At 47.8% G+C, this 15,823-nt stretch overlaps 2 protein-coding genes across 3 annotated transcripts in view; one reads left to right on the top strand and one right to left on the bottom strand.

Moving 5' to 3' along the window:
• Positions 1-8,672, top strand: part of ep300b (EP300 lysine acetyltransferase b) — a 33,431-nt gene extending 24,759 nt beyond the window's left edge. For both annotated transcript variants that reach the window (XM_076753598.1, XM_076753597.1), the window contains exons 25-30: positions 201-461; positions 712-877; positions 1,069-1,236; positions 1,328-1,489; positions 2,337-2,618; positions 4,024-8,672. In XM_076753598.1, coding sequence (XP_076609713.1) covers positions 201-461; positions 712-877; positions 1,069-1,236; positions 1,328-1,489; positions 2,337-2,618; positions 4,024-7,320 — 4,336 coding nt within the window. In that variant the 3' untranslated portion in view covers positions 7,321-8,672. The remainder of the gene's footprint in view (positions 1-200; positions 462-711; positions 878-1,068; positions 1,237-1,327; positions 1,490-2,336; positions 2,619-4,023) is intronic.
• Positions 8,673-10,142: 1,470 nt separating this feature from the next.
• On the bottom strand, positions 10,143-15,509 carry cbx7a (chromobox homolog 7a). Its single transcript, XM_076752706.1, has 6 exons — positions 15,108-15,509; positions 13,948-13,991; positions 13,735-13,800; positions 13,527-13,593; positions 11,858-12,167; positions 10,143-11,760 (listed from the first exon to the last, which is right to left on the bottom strand). Exons 1-6 carry the CDS (start codon positions 15,174-15,176, stop codon positions 11,216-11,218), a joined length of 1,101 nt encoding a protein of 366 aa, XP_076608821.1. The 5' UTR covers positions 15,177-15,509; the 3' UTR covers positions 10,143-11,215.
• Positions 15,510-15,823: the final 314 nt, after the last annotated feature.

Below are 15,823 nucleotides of genomic sequence, written 5' to 3'. Positions count from 1 at the left end.
ATAACTCACATCATATTAAAAGCACTGCTAGCGAGTTGTAGTCCATATACACACACGCCTCCTCATGTTGTGATGTAGGCCTGTCAGGAGGTCAGGAGGTGAAAGATTGCAGTTAAGTCACAGCGGGATCACTTGGCTGATGACATTTCTTGGATTATGTAGCGGTTTTCCTGACTCTGGCTGTGCTCCCCCTCCTCCAGGTTTGTGGACAGCGGCGAGATGTCCGAGTCCTTCCCGTACAGGATGAAAGCCCTGTTTGCATTTGAGGACATCGACGGAGCAGATGTGTGTTTTTTCGGCATGCACGTTCAAGAGTACGGCTCGGACTGCCCGCCTCCCAACCAGAGAAGAGTGTACATCTCTTACCTGGACAGCGTGCACTTCTTCAGACCTAGACACCTCAGGACTGCTGTCTACCACGAGATCCTGCTTGGCTACCTGGAGTATGTCAAGAGGCAGGGGTAAGAGGAACATTTAGACCTTCTCAAGCACCTCAACCTCAAGCTGAGCAGCTGAAATCAGGTTATTGCTGCATTATAGCTACGCAGGCATTTAAATATGAGCCCATCATGCAGTGTAAAGTGTATTCATTAAGCTTTGTGTTCCAGGCGCTGTTACTGCAGCTGCATGAAAATGAGCAAGCAGATGGAATAAGAGGAAACAAATTGTCGTCTTTTATAATGAATACAGCTACATCTCTCTCCACATCAGGTTTACGACAGGTCATATCTGGGCGTGTCCACCCAGTGAAGGGGATGATTACATCTTCCATTGCCACCCAGCGGACCAGAAGATCCCCAAGCCAAAACGCCTGCAGGAGTGGTACAAGAAGATGCTGGACAAGGCTGTTTCTGAGCGCATTGTCCATGATTATAAAGTGAGACTTTTTTTTTCTGTTGAGATATTGTACCAGATGCTTTTCTTAAGTGCTGTTGTCCAAGGTCAAGAATGAGCCTTTAAAGTATGTTTAGTTGTTTGCTATATATATAATAGTGGAAAAGCCCACAAGAACATTACCAGCATTACTAGCACTTAAACGCGTCTCTTTTTCCCCTCTTTGTCTCTCAGGACATCTTCAAGCAGGCAACAGAGGACCGGCTGACCAGCGCCAAGGAGCTGCCGTACTTTGAGGGTGACTTCTGGCCCAACGTACTGGAGGAGAGCATCAAAGAGCTGGAGCAGGAGGAGGAGGAGAGGAAGAGGGAGGAGAACAGTACCTCCAATGAGAGCACAGATGTGAGTAGAATGAAGAGTCCACATGTAATCATCGCTTTCAGTTTTTACTTTATGTTTCAGTTCATTGACACTGACATTACAACATCCACAGGCCACAAAAGGAGACAGCAAGAATGCCAAAAAGAAGAACAATAAAAAGACAAGCAAGAACAAGAGCAGCTTGAGCCGAGCCAACAAGAAGAAACCGGGGATGCCCAATGTTTCCAATGACCTTTCCCAGAAGCTCTACGCCACCATGGAGAAACATAAGGAGGTATGTGAGTCTAATTAGATTATAGCAATAGCTGCTTACCCCTTCATTGGATTGTATGACCTGATTATAAGAACATTGCAGTGACTTATGTCAACAGGGTCATCACGTTGACTCCACACTCTGACTGCACATCATTAAAATTCTGTAATTTAGTTGCTGCTGCACATCTGTTGCAGCTGTTTTGAAATGTTTCATTGCAGAGTAGACACAGCTGACACTATGGCAGCAGCTGAGCTTTGCTTACAGTTAGATAAATAATTGGTCACAGCAGCTATCATCTATACTTTTATCTGGACAATAGATCTCACATATCACCAACCCTGTTTTACAGTTTTGAGCTCACACTTTCTGTAAGTGACTGCTGAGTTCGCTAATTAACAAACTACAAGAGAACAATGACATACTGTTCTGCACTGAAATGTCTCAGGAGAAAAAAAGCAGCTAACTGACTCTGCTGTTGTTGAAACACTGTCCTCACACATAACACACTGTGGGCGTTCATTGTTTGTAAGTGCTCCGACAAAATTATATGAAGGATATTTATCTTTGTTAACATTTCAACATGATTATGATTTAAATATGACACTGTGAAGGGCCTTAATCTAACTCGCACTGCCACAAAAGGCCTGTGATGCAGTTTTAGTGGTTTAGTTTGAGAATCACCACAGTGAACAAAAGGCAGTTATGCATGGATAAACTGTAAAGTGAGACTGAGGGTATCTACAGGAAAAAGATAATGTGATTACTGAAGCATCTGTTGACAAAGAGGGCAAAGATGCTGCACTGTCTGTATAATCAGGGCCCGAATGAACAACTTACAGCTCATCTTCTCCACTCAAATTCCCAGGTCTTCTTTGTCATCCGCCTCATTGCTGGCCCCACCGCCAACTCGCTGCCCCCCATCACTGACCTGGACCCCATGATGGCCTGTGACCTGATGGACGGCCGCGATGCCTTCCTGACTCTGGCCAGGGACAAGCACCTGGAGTTCAGCTCTCTCAGGAGGTCCAAGTGGAGCTCCATGTGTATGTTGGTGGAGCTGCACAACCAGAGCCAGGACCGCTTCGTCTACACCTGCAATGAGTGTAAACACCATGTGGAGACGCGCTTCCACTGCACTGTCTGTGAGGTGAGAATCTGGATTTGCCTTTTTTTCCATTTAAATTTTATCAGAGATCAAATTACAGCTCTTGCATTACACAACACATTACAATGTTTTGAATATGGTAATGTGTTTTATGTCATCAGGTCAGTGTGCCCACAATGAGCTAGCTAAATTTAATACATATCCTCTCAATTTTCCTCACTAAAAAACAAAAGTAAAAGGTGAAACAAGTCTGGATGAGAAAATGTGTGGGGAGCTGCAGTCGACACTTGTCTGATCAGCAGGATCCGGAAGTGAGATTTTAACTGCCAGTTTTAATATGTCAACAGTAGTATGCTAGCTTATATTAGATTTTATATTATATTTTAAGAGTTAATAACTGAAGGACCTTAGCACTGACATGCAGTGTTATTTGAAATGTAAACGGCACTGGAACAGCTCTGTTGTACGGTTGGCCTGTCTGTTTTGATCTTCCCAACTGGCCAGACACGAGTTTTCTTTTTGTTTCTTTTTTAATCATTTGTTTGCAAAATTCTTACTAGTATCATAACTATGGGAATCCTATGTTGGAAAAAGTGTAAGTAATACATAGGAGCACAGATCAAATGGTTTTCTCTTTCACTGCAGTGGCAGGTGAATAAATAAGAAGTTTTACTTGTCAGAAGTTTAAGTTGAAAGCAGACAACAGAAGCCTGGTAGTTTAAGAGATGTGCTTTTTTTTCTCCCCTCCAATTTGGAACAGCAGCTTCTATTTTACTGCAGTCATTGTCGCTGCTAACTCCACTGTGGCCGTTGGCCTGGGGGAGGGTGTAGGAAGCCATGTGCAACCTTTCATACACTTGGAGTCTGTAGCAGCCCCAGGTTTCACACCAGTGCTTTGACTTCAGCTGCTAGTGGAGAAGAAAGACATGATCGCTCACTGTCTTCCAACCACAGCCAGTTGTGTTCATTGGAGTCCACGGTGAGAGCCATGACATCTGTGATGGTGGGCAACCATTTTCTACTCTTTGGCACCTGTGAGCCCAAACAATGGCTCATTCTACTGGAGTGTTCATTCATGGCATTCCCAGATAAAAGTTTGGAAAAATCTCGGCAAGACGAGTGAAAAAGGAAAGAATCACGTCTGTTTCTTTAGGTGCGGCAGCTGCACAGTGGCAGCACATTGATAAAAGGCTGTGTTGGTGTGAGCATGTTGCTGTAGGGAATGGATGAGGAGATGAAGTATGGAACAGGATGACCCGGACTTATCAAAAACCAGGGCGCCACACATTTTCAGATAGAACTGCACAAAATTTTGTAAATGTACAATGTGCATAAAAACTGATCTGTAACATTTTACTTTCACAGGAAAGTTTTGACATGTTAATTAATCCAACATTAAGATTCATGTTTATTCTCCCCGTCCTTCTTTTTTCCTTTATTTCTCCAGGACTATGACTTGTGCATCACCTGCTACAATATTAAAGGTCATGAGCACAAGATGGATAAGCTTGGGCTTGGACTGGACGACGACAGCAACAACCAGGCAGCAGCAGCTACCCAGAGCCCGGGAGACTCTCGTCGTCTCAGCATCCAGCGCTGCATCCAGTCACTGGTCCACGCGTGTCAGTGCCGCAACGCCAACTGCTCCCTGCCATCCTGTCAGAAGATGAAGCGTGTTGTTCAGCACACAAAAAGCTGCAAGCGAAAGACGAATGGTGGCTGTCCCATCTGCAAGCAGCTCATTGCCTTGTGCTGCTACCATGCAAAACACTGCCAGGAGAACAAATGTCCCGTCCCGTTCTGTCTGAACATCAAGCAAAAGCTCCGGCAGCAGCAGCTGCAGCACAGGCTCCAACAGGCCCAGATGTTAAGGAGGAGGATGGCCAGCATGCAGAGGGTGGGGCAGCCAGCTGGAGGGCCACCAGGAGGACCTGTTGTAGGACTGCCATCACCAGGGAACAATGGTACCACAGCGCCCAGTACCCCAACTTCTGGTGGCACCCAACCCCCAACACCCCAGACCCCGACTCAGGCCATGCCTCCAGTCCCACAGCAGGGAATGGGCCCTGGACCTGGAGTCCAGCAGCAACAGCAGCCAGGTGGCATACCCGCACAAAGTGGCATACCTCCTCAGCACCTTCACCACCAGTTCCAGCAGATGGCAAGTGGAGGAGGTGGGGCTGGGGGGATAATGAACTCTCCCCAACATCAGCAGCAGATGCTTCCTCAGGTCCAGCAGCAGCAAAGTGGAGCAGAGACCAACCCTCAGCAGCTCCAGCAGCACCCCAACAATTTGCCTCCATATGCCAGCAGACCCCCAGGCTCTTCCCCAATCCATCAGTCCCAGGGCAAACCAGTCCTCGGCTCTGCAACACCTCCCCAGCAGCAGCCTGGTGGTGCTGCCATGGCTGGAAGTGTTGGGGGCCAGCAACCTTCCAGTCAGCCCCAGGGTCAGCCGCCCCTTCCACAGCAGCAACAACAGCCCCCATCTGGCCCTCCACCGGCAGCAGTAGAAATTGCCATGAAGATCCAACAGGTAGCCGATGCTCAGAGGAAGATGGCTCTACAGAGACAAGCAGCCCAGGCAGCTGCAGGCTTGATGCCTCCTCATGCTCACCATCAACAGGGTCAAGGTCAGCAAATGGGCATGGGACACCCAGGGGCAGTAGGGATGGTTGGACCCCAGAGCATGCCACCACAGACCCAAGCAGCAGTGGCAGCTGCTCGTGCCCACATGGATCAACCACAAGGTGCTCCACCAGGGATGATGGTTGGCACTGGTGGGCCCATGCAGCAACCCCCTCCGCAGGGTAACCTGCCCCAGGGCCAGCTCCCCCCTCAGGTGCAGCTTCAGCAGCAGAGGATGGGTGCTCCACTTCAAAACCCTCAACAGCAGCAACAGCAATGGACTGGCCAGGGGATGCCACCTCAACAGAGGCAAGCTATGATGAACCAAATGGGCCATCCAGTCATGATGGCAACTCAACAACAACAACAACAACAACAACAACAGCAGCAGCAGCAGCAGCAAATGCAACAACAACAGCCGCAGCAGCAGCACCAACAAGCTCAGGGCCATGCTGCCTTGATGAACATGGCGCAACAACAGCAGCAGCAGCAAGGTGGTGGGGTCCCAGGGGGAGCAGTCCCGGGGGCTGCTGGTGTCCCAGGGATTGGTGCTGCTGGTGGGAACATCCCCCAAGCAGCCCTCCAGGAGCTGTTACGGACTCTCCGCTCGCCCAGCTCACCACTCCAGCAACAGCAAGTCCTCAACATCCTGCGGTCCAACCCACAGCTCATGGCTGCCTTTATCAAACAGAGGGCTTCAAAATACAAGGGGGTGCAAGGGGGTCCACCTGGACCTGGTGGTGTCCCTGGAGGTCCTGGACCCACGGGGGTTCCTGTTGGGAATGTCATGGCAGGAGGCCCACAGGTGAACATGAATGCTGCAGGTCCAGGCCAGCCAGGTATGCACATGGGGGGTCAGGGAGGCACGAATGTCAACATGGCCGCTATGGCCCAGCTACAACAAGTCCAGCAGCAGCAGCAGCAGCAGCTACAGCAGCAGCAGCAGCAGCTACAACAACAGCAACAGAGGCCAATGCTTAGCGGTTTACAACAGCAGCAAGTGGCAGCTCTCCAGCAGCAGCAACAGCAGCAGCAGCAGCAGCAAGGGGGAGGAAGAGGCATGCAGGGCCAGGGGCCACAGATGGGAAATCTCAACAGTCCCCAGTTTAGAGAGCTGCTCATGAGACGGCATCTCCAGCAGCAGCAGCAGCAGCAACAACAGCAACAACAACAACAACAACAGCAACAGCAGCAGCAACAACAACAACAACAACAACAGCAGCAGCAAATGGGAGTAAATCATGGTCAGTTCCAGCAGCCTCAGCCACCACAGGGACAGGGCTACATGGGGCAGCCTGGGATGCAGCCTCCTTCAGTGGGACAGGGCCCATCTGGAGGACCACCACTTGGCCCTCAGCACCCTGGTGGTCCCCCAGTCCAGCAGGGGCAAGGTTACCCAGGGTTGGTGGCTCAGCAGCAGGCCACAGCTGCACTCCAGCAGAGGCTTCAGCACCAGCACCATCTCCAGATGCAGCAGCAGAATGCCATGGCTGGCCTACCAGGGGGTGATGCAGGTGGAGGAAGTGTAGGAGGTCCTCAGCAACCACCTCAGGGCCCTCAGCCCACTCAGAGTGGCCCCCCACCACCATCTTCTCAGGCTCTGCTCCAACAGGCCCTCCACCAGAGGCTGCTCCAGCAGCAGCAGCAGCATCTAGGCCCTGGGGGGTCACCAGCCCAGCACAGCAATCCCATGAGCCCGCAGCAGCCACAGCAGATGGCTCAGTCCCCACACCTGCAGGGCCAGGCGCTGCCCACGTCCCTGGCTAACCAGGTGCGATCCCCACAGCCTTCACCCAGACCCCAGTCCCAGCCGCCACACTCCAGCCCGTCCCCACGCATGCAGCCCCAGCCCTCTCCACATCACATTTCCCCCCAGATGCAGACAGGTTCCCCGCACCCAAGCCACCTGAACCAGCACCACCCAGGTATGGTGGTCCCTCCACAGCAGCAGCAACAGCCAACGACGCAGCAACAGAACACTGTGGAGCAGTTTGGGTCGGACCAGAGCGCCATGCTATCTCAGCTGAGCGGCATGGCTGGTCTCCACGGGCCGGGGGGCAGCGGACAGGACCCACTGGGCCAGAATATGAATCACAACCCTTTAGACATCATGTAGGAATTCTACTTAACGTGTCAAGTTGAGCTGAAACGCTCTGATTCTTCGCACAAACTGCACTCACCCAGGACAGTGTTATTGTTATTACTTAGCCTTTCTTTTTTATACTATTATTAAATGTTATTTAAAATGTTTTCAATAAAGATGCATTGAACTGAACTTCCTATGGGAGATGAACAATAAATCAAACAGTCGTTAAATAAATTAGAATAAATGAATTGTAAGTTATTGCTGTTAATATATTTTTTTGCCAATCGTGGACAAAGAGGGGGATGGTTTCTTTAGCACCCCCCCTCACCTCCGCGTCTTGCTGAATACAAGAACGGTGATATTTTCGGGGTTTGGGGGGTAAATAGGAGTAATTGCCTTTTTTAAGAAATGTTTTTAAGATTTTAAAAGTGGTCAAGAATTAAAGAGGAGAGGATTTAATGCAAAGATCTTTTTTATCGGTTTCATTTCCCATCATTCAGTCTGTCTATTTCTGTTTTGTAGAGTGATGTGGATTATTATTAATGTAAATGCAAACATGATGCATATCTTCATTTTTATATGTTTGGGTTTGCTTTATTTATTGTTTTCTTTTTGCGGGGGATTTGGTTGGCCGTGTTGTGTATCCTGACACTGCTACAATTCGTATAGAAATATATTTTTGTTATTGACTGTTAAGACGGGGTTAGTGGACATTTCATTTCACTTTAGATATCTTTAGTTGGGTCTGTCCACATGGGAATAATTAAATGTCAGTGTTTAATTGCAGTGGTTGAGGGTCTGCTGTGAGTTTGACATGTTGAACGGACATGTGACGTCCCGGCCAGCTTCTGTATTGGACATCGGTCATGCTGGAAGGGACTCTTCCCTCGCAAACATGCAAGCCCTCTCCCTCGAATGTGTGTGCACTCCTTCCTTTAAAGACACTTAATATGGAGCAGTGGAGGCTAGGGGAGGGGGGGTGCATACCTGTGTGCCTGTAACATTTTGAGTACATGGGCTGGGATGTGAAAAAAATGGGTGGGGTGGGCTCCTTTTAGTGTTTTTAGGATTCTACTGTTTGGAGTAAACAGAGGATTTTGATCCAAATGAACTGTGTTGCACAGAAATGAGGAGAAAGGAGGAGATATGAGCAGTCAGTCTCCGTCTCTTTTGGCCTCATCCCCTTTGCTGCTTCCCTTGGACTTTAAAAACCCCTCCCCCGACTCTGGGGGAGGTTGTTCCCCCCCAAGCTCGATCCTCTTTATCTTTCTGCTAAGAACTTTGGGAGTTTAATTTAATATTTTTTACTGTACAAAGGAAACACAAACTGTGGACTCAAATACTGTTTTTTTTTTTTTATAATAAAATGAAAATTACCAACAGTGATGTGTCCCACATGTGACTGTTTGTTAGAAATAAGGTTGGGTATTTGATCAGAAAGAGCTGTAGGATGTATCATACGTCTCCCTTTTCAAAAACACACCTTGTACCTGTATCACCACATGAGTGGAAGTTAACCTGCTCTGGAGCAGAGGTGGAGGTGAGCTGCTGCGTTAGTTGCCATTGTGATGCACCTCAGAGGATCTGATCTGAAAGAGGGTGACCACTGACCAATCAGATCGCTGCAAATATGGATAGATTTGGGAGGCAAAACTACCACAAAGCCATGCAGAAGGCAACAATCAGTGTGACCTGCCATGGACGTTTGGATTGGTGGACGTGTGTCTTGCTATGATGTAGACACAGACAATAAATCAGGGCTACAAGAATAACTGCTGAGTAAAACCTTTGATTTGGGGGGAAAAAAAGTGCGTGCATCCATAATTCAAGATATTTACTTACAATATTTTTCTAGGGCCACATCAAGGTCTCATCCAGAAGCTTGAGATCACAGCTGGGTTTTATCACTAAAAAAAAAAAAAACACTCACTGCTTTTTTAACTTTACAGACGTGTGTTTGTGGCTGAAGAAGAAGCACCAACAGCTTCATGTCCTCTCAGTAATGTTTCTTGTGACTGTCTGCACCACACAAACACACTCCGCCCCCAACTTCCACTGCTGCACACCTCAAACATACTGAGGCCATGATTCACACACTATTAACTTGCACTCGGTGGCGTCACTTACCGTAATACGTCTTTCCTGAGAGCAACGTGCCCTCTAGTGGTGACTCGTGGCAGTTCCGTTGTTCAACCTGAAGGCAGTGATGATGGATGGTTGTTCAGATATTTTACCAACGTTTTGTACAAATGAGTTGTACCTCAGAAAGGAGAGCGTTGTTGGAGGTGATCATTAGGCTTTCAAAGGCCTTAGGACGCAGATCTCACACAGTCATAGCAGGTTTGAAGAGAGATTTTTGGAAAAAGTATCTAGATTACTTTTCTCCTCTTTGTTGACTGATCATCTTTGAATGTTCAGTTTCAAGTCACCAAGTTTCTGATGCTTACAGACAGCAGACATTTGCACATTTTCACTGCTCACATGCATGAAACTAGACTTTGAAGATACTCTCACTGCTTTTGTTGTGGTACGCCACGATTAAATGAATAAAATTGAATAAAACTGAGCTGCTGTGTGTTGACTGTGGGATTTGGGATGGGGGGGGCGCTGTTGACTGCAAAACAAAATCAGAGTATCTAAAAACACTCGTGTATTGAACAAAAACCTATTTCTTAAATGATATCAGGACTGTCTTCAACGCGATCTGAAGGTCTGTTGGAAGCAGTGTCTTGAAGATGTGCTGTGATGTGGAGTCTCTGTGTTATTGTTCCTCCATCTCCATCTACATCCATTTCATGTACAGAACTACTTGCAGTGATCTCACATGATACATACGCTCCAGGAGGCAGCTCTTTTTGCACATATTTATTGGAAATACAATCAAAATAAAAATTAGAGAGAAGACATGTTTGACAGTTCAACTTTGTCAGAGAAAAGACAGATTCCGACACATTAAGTGACATAAGTTAATCCGTTACATGTGACATGCAATAAATAATAGCTCACTACAGTCTGACCTAATGTACATTTGCTTCCATTTGCACATTACCTCAAACAGCGTAACAGCGGCAGTGTACACTGAGATCGCCTCTTTTGAAATGCACAAAGGCTAGTGACAAGAGTGGACTATCAATTGGAAATACAAAAATAGAACCAGGTAGCATTTCATACTTGAAAAGTAAAAGGACAGACAGACAGCAAACACAACTGTGTACTTCTTTTTGTGCATCCATCCTCCTTGAAATGCAGAACTGCATCTAAGTGGCAGGCATTAATTCTCTCTCTCTCTCTTTGTTTTATTTCTTTTGTGACAGAAATAAACCTCTTCAACAAACCACAGGACAGGGCTTTGTGCATGTGTGGCACAGACTGACAGGGCATGCGGTAAGCTCTGTGAGAATACTGAAGAAAAAGAGCGATATCTTTACAAAACATTATTTCGTAAGAAAGAGGAGCGACCGAAACAGGCCCCCGAGAACAGATCTGAGTGTGAGACCGACGTCTGGCTGGAAAGCACTGAGGACGGCTGAAGAAGGTAACTGCATGGAAGTAGTAATGTGGACTTGAACATTTCTGACTGCTGTCTCACCATCTGTCTCTCGCTCTCAGTGAACCCAGCGGCCCCGCGACTGAAACCTGCCACTGAGATCCATTTAGTCCCCTGGATTGCAATGGATGATTCGAGCACATTATGTTGGGGGCCTCGGGCTTCCTATCACACCTAATAAATGAGCCACAATGATAAAATTACCACTCATTTTTTTTCTTTAAAGGCAATAATCTCTTCACTGAACTCAGTAGGAAATGAGTGTAGCTTTGTAAACATGTGGAATTATCTTACTTACACGACTATTTACATGAACAAAATGAGTGGCAAGTCTAATTATGGTTATTTGGATCTCCCTCCATCTCTCTAAGTCGTTGTTCAATAGCCCTTAAAGAAGCCTTCAGCCACCGTGGCTTCTTTAAAAGTCACTGTCAGAGAGTTGATAGTCACGTTTGTCACAATCACCTTCCCGGGATGCTCAGCTGCAGCAGGAGCAGTCTGCTGGCCTGGTGTCACCGTGGTAACGCTCTGATTGTCGCCTCTCACTTCCTCCTCCTTCCCCTCAGCAGCGGAGCAGACGGCAGCGGCGTCACCTGCCGTCTCGCTGCTCCCCTGAACTCTCACTATCACTGAGGTGGTGTTGTTGCGCTCTAATGCGGTGCACTCCGACACTGACTCCACGCCCGTCTCACTCAATCTGTCCCACTCTGACCCGCCGCCCACTGTAACCGCATCTCCTGGTCCAGCCTCAGGCGCCAAGGCGCTGTCCTTTGATTGGTCACATGCAAATGTCTCATTCTGTCTTGCTTCAGATGTCCCTCCACCTCCTTCATCAGTCCATGTTTCTGTGCCTTCTGCTGTCAAGTTCACGTCCACCAAGTCCTGTCGCTCCAGCAGGGGTGGAGAGCTGCACTCCGACTGACCTTAAAGGGAGAAGAAGAGAAACATTCTTCATCTTTAGAGGTCAAAGGTCAAGCACCAAGCTACTGAATTTCTAGGTGATTAACTTGACAAACCAACCATATAAACTGTCGTCACATCTCTCCTCGGTGGCGCTTTCAGACTCCTGCTTCTCTTCTTCGCTGGTGCCGTCCCAGTCCTCCTCCATGGGCTCCTCCTTCTTCCTCGGTGGACGGAGAGTTTTCAGCAAAGGTCCCTCAGGCCTCCGTTTGGAGGCCCTCTGCTTGCTCTTCCTCCAGGCTGGGCGACGGTGCATGCCGCGCCGTTCACCCTGGTCCACATCTGTGCTCATGGCGCGGGTGAGGGAGAGACGCAGGCGGGGGGGGGGCTTCTCCTTGTGGGCGCTGCGGAGGTCCATGGCAAATATGTTCTGGAGCAGAGCAAAGGTGAAGGGTCAACTGTGCTCATTTTGAGAAAACAGCTACACTATGTTTGCAGGTGCATTTCTATCATCTGAGTTTGAGTTCTTTCCAAACAAAGAGCATATTTTTCTTACTGGCAGCAAATCCCCCAAATAAAACAAAACCAGCAATTAATGGATCCTACGAACAAGTACTGACTGAATTTCTAGAGCCTGTCATAGCCTCATCCTCTTTGCCAAAGAGCTCCATTGTTGTCCAAAATCAGCAGCTCAGGGAGAACGGTTGGCAACTATGCTAAATGCTAAAATGCTAACAATGATAATGCTAACACAATGTTTGGCAGGCCTGTTAGCATGCTAACATTTGCTACTGTGAAATACACACTAGATCACCAAATGTGGATTAATCTACCACTAAAAATAGTTCCTCAAAGTTCACCATCTACTCCTGTTTGAGTAACATTTGCCAAACCTTCAGTGACCAGCTGTTTGAGGAAACTATTTAACTCAAAAAATAAATAAATATATATGTATATATATATGTGTGATGACCTATTTTTAGGAGTTAAGTCTTCAGGAACCGGTTTGCTTTGAGCTACGGCGACAAAGTAGGATGGTCGGATTAACACATTGTTGTTCTTGGTCTTTTCACGACATTTGCTGACAATAACAAAAAGTAAAGAATATCACCATCCCAATACTTTAAGATAAATTCCACTCCTGAATCACGGTTTGGCTGCCTGTGCTTCAGTTAGCAATTTCACAGGACTGCTTTCATCAAACTGTCTCTGAGAGGGTGTAAGTGGAGAAGAAGAGCAGATGTGAAAATGATAGTAACATAGTGAGAGCAAGAGTGTTCTTTTTACCGCACCCCTCGCTCCAAAACACAACAGGTCTCTCAGCTGCACTGCTGTCTGCTCTATGGAGGCTATCATTAGTGCCAAAACATGTCTGTCTGCTTCTGCTATGGCGAGTGCTACTCCACCAGTGAAAAAAGTTGTATAACATCTTCTGTGGATCTGGAGGGAGCTTTAGGAAAGTTTAGGAAAACAACCCTGATGATGTCACGTTTTCTCCAAACTTAACTTTTTTTTAAAGAGACTTGGTGTTTAAAAGAGGTTGGGAATAATCAGGCAGGTGGGCTCTGATGAAAGATGCTATAGAATTGCATCATGGGGAAATAAGCTTGACCCACACCGGCAAATTAAAGTCAGGATATCTTGACCTCTGCTGCTTTCATTTCAGCTTTTCTTGTTTTAATCTTTCATGAGTCCCTCAGATTTGCATAAGCACGATACTAAAATTGCATCACAGTAAATTTGTAAAAACAAAGACGTTTGAGACAAAAGGAAAGACAAGGATCGCTACCCGTAGGACGAGCCTCCTGGGTCTGAGACCTTTCCTGCGATAGGCCAGAGCTCTGATCTTCTCCTGACTGAGAGAGAGAGGTAAAAAACAGAGGGGCGGAAGAGGGCAGAGACAAAGTGACAAAGAGAAACAGACCATGAGCGAGGGAACAAAAAGAAAACCAAAAGTGCTCTGCAAGCATAACAAAAGCTTTTCCATGATTACTCACTTCTCTTCGTAGGCCAGGACCAGGCGCGGGTCCAAAATATTGTCCTCTGGTTCCCAAGTACTGTACCTGCCAACACACACACACACATACAAATAAATCTATCTACCCTCACAGCAGATAGTGCTCAGGTATCAATAAACACGTTCTGAAAAGGCCACTGAGTGCATATTGAAGGGATGAGGTCACTGGGATGATGACTCAAGGCTTACTCACTTTGGGGGCCATCCCTGCCATTTCAGTAGATACTCCACATTACCCTGAGGAGAGACAGGGGAGGGCGGGGGGTCAGAGGAGATACAGCACAGACACGTTTTTACAACCTGCATTTCAAATCTAGCCCGGTGTGATGCACTAACAGGCTGCTGTGTGAGAGAAAAGGACGACTGTCACTTTAAAGGGAGGGAGGGAGGGTCACGGACATCTTTCTCCCTTTCAAATGGTGTTTTTCTGAGGGAATGACGTCAATGACAGCGGGGCTGGGTGGCCTCCAAACAGCAGCTTTTCTCTCGAATCGCGGTGACGTGACCGCACATGGCTACGCGAGTCGGCTTCGGCAGTGCACGGGCTCCTCGGCACAGATAGGTGGGGCCACGGAACATGTAAACAACGTGGTGTTGCGCAACGCTCAACCAGCGAGCCTGGAACAATTATCACAGTCATCCCCGAGAGAAAAATAACTGTATTACTCACCTGATGTGGGGGAAAAAACAGTTTGTTTATGAGGACACCAGTCGCACACATGGTTTCACCATTTCACTTTATCAGACTAAACTACATAATAACCTGCTGTAATGAGATGAAGGCGATGGCGCGGGCACCTGTCGTTTATTTACCTTTACGGAATACAGTGTGTACGCGTCATGGACGTGCCGTTAAATTGTCTACCGTGGGGATGATCTGCAAGTGCGAGTCCACATCTCCTCCACTGTGAATCAGTGGGTCACCGTTACGCAGCAGTCGGTGACATTACGCAGCAGTTTCACATAGACACCGCTGCTCCGCGCTGGCGTTCGCAGCTCCGTCGTAGCACTCTGGCCGTATACCCGCTTTCAGGATACACACCCCCTTCTACATTTTACTACAGCTGCGTAGGCTCCTTCAAAACACGTTCGTGCTGCAGCATCGCAGCGGCTGCACAGCGCAGAGAGGTTACAGGATGTGACTCGGGCCGTGAAACACTGTCAAACTTTGGCGCAGTTCATCCAAAGCATAGATTATTCCGAGGATCTGTTCTGCGTAAATAGTTGGGAAACTGCGTAACCTAGTTTTGTTGCGCATGAGAACGGTGAGACGATGCTGCGCTGAACATGCCGCTCCGTGAGAACAGAAAACAAGTTATCGAAGTTTAATTAAACACCGATCGTCCTTCTTACCTTCCTCACTCTCTTCTTTGTTATCGACTCAACTGCAAACACTTGGTCTCCTATGGATGACAGCTCCATCGCCGCGCACCGCTCCACACGCTCCGAACAGCGCACAAACTGGATGTGTGCTGCTGTTGTCAGAGAGCCGAAATAAAAACAGTAGAAGAGAAGAGGAGAGGAGAGGAGGAGGAGGGGGGGGGTGTCCTCGGAGGGTCTCCGCAGCCGCCTGCTCCCGCTGTGAACACTTGTTTTGAGCGCTGAGCCTCCGCACTTCCCTCTCACCAAAACTCCGGCCGCCTGCGTGCCTCACTTTTTAAAATCTGCGACACATCAACACGGGACACCGCGCTGCTTTAAGTCGGGCGCGCCCCCTTTCCATTGCGTAGGGCCGAGCCCCCAGTGTGCGTGCCCGCGGTCGCGAGGCCGCGCACGCAAATTGGAGCAGAGTGCAGAAGAGGGACAGAGGAGGCAGCGAGGGAGGGTCATGGAGACAAGGTTACATGAAACTGAAGTTAGGGGAGGAAACAGTGCTGCATAATGAGGGATTTCATTCACATTTCTTTATTTAAAATATTGCCAACAATTCAATTAAGCGGCAGATGCATCTCGTATCAGGCAGCCCAGTTAGTTCCTAAACTTTAAAAAATAAAAACATACTCAGTTTGATCAAACGTAAAATGACTTAAGGTTTCATTTAACGCCTCATAAACCTTTCACATGTGCTT

Source organism: Chaetodon auriga, chromosome 16 (assembly GCF_051107435.1).
Source record: "Chaetodon auriga isolate fChaAug3 chromosome 16, fChaAug3.hap1, whole genome shotgun sequence".
Classification (NCBI taxonomy): domain Eukaryota; kingdom Metazoa; phylum Chordata; class Actinopteri; order Chaetodontiformes; family Chaetodontidae; genus Chaetodon; species Chaetodon auriga.
This window is presented reverse-complemented; position numbering and strand designations above follow the sequence as displayed.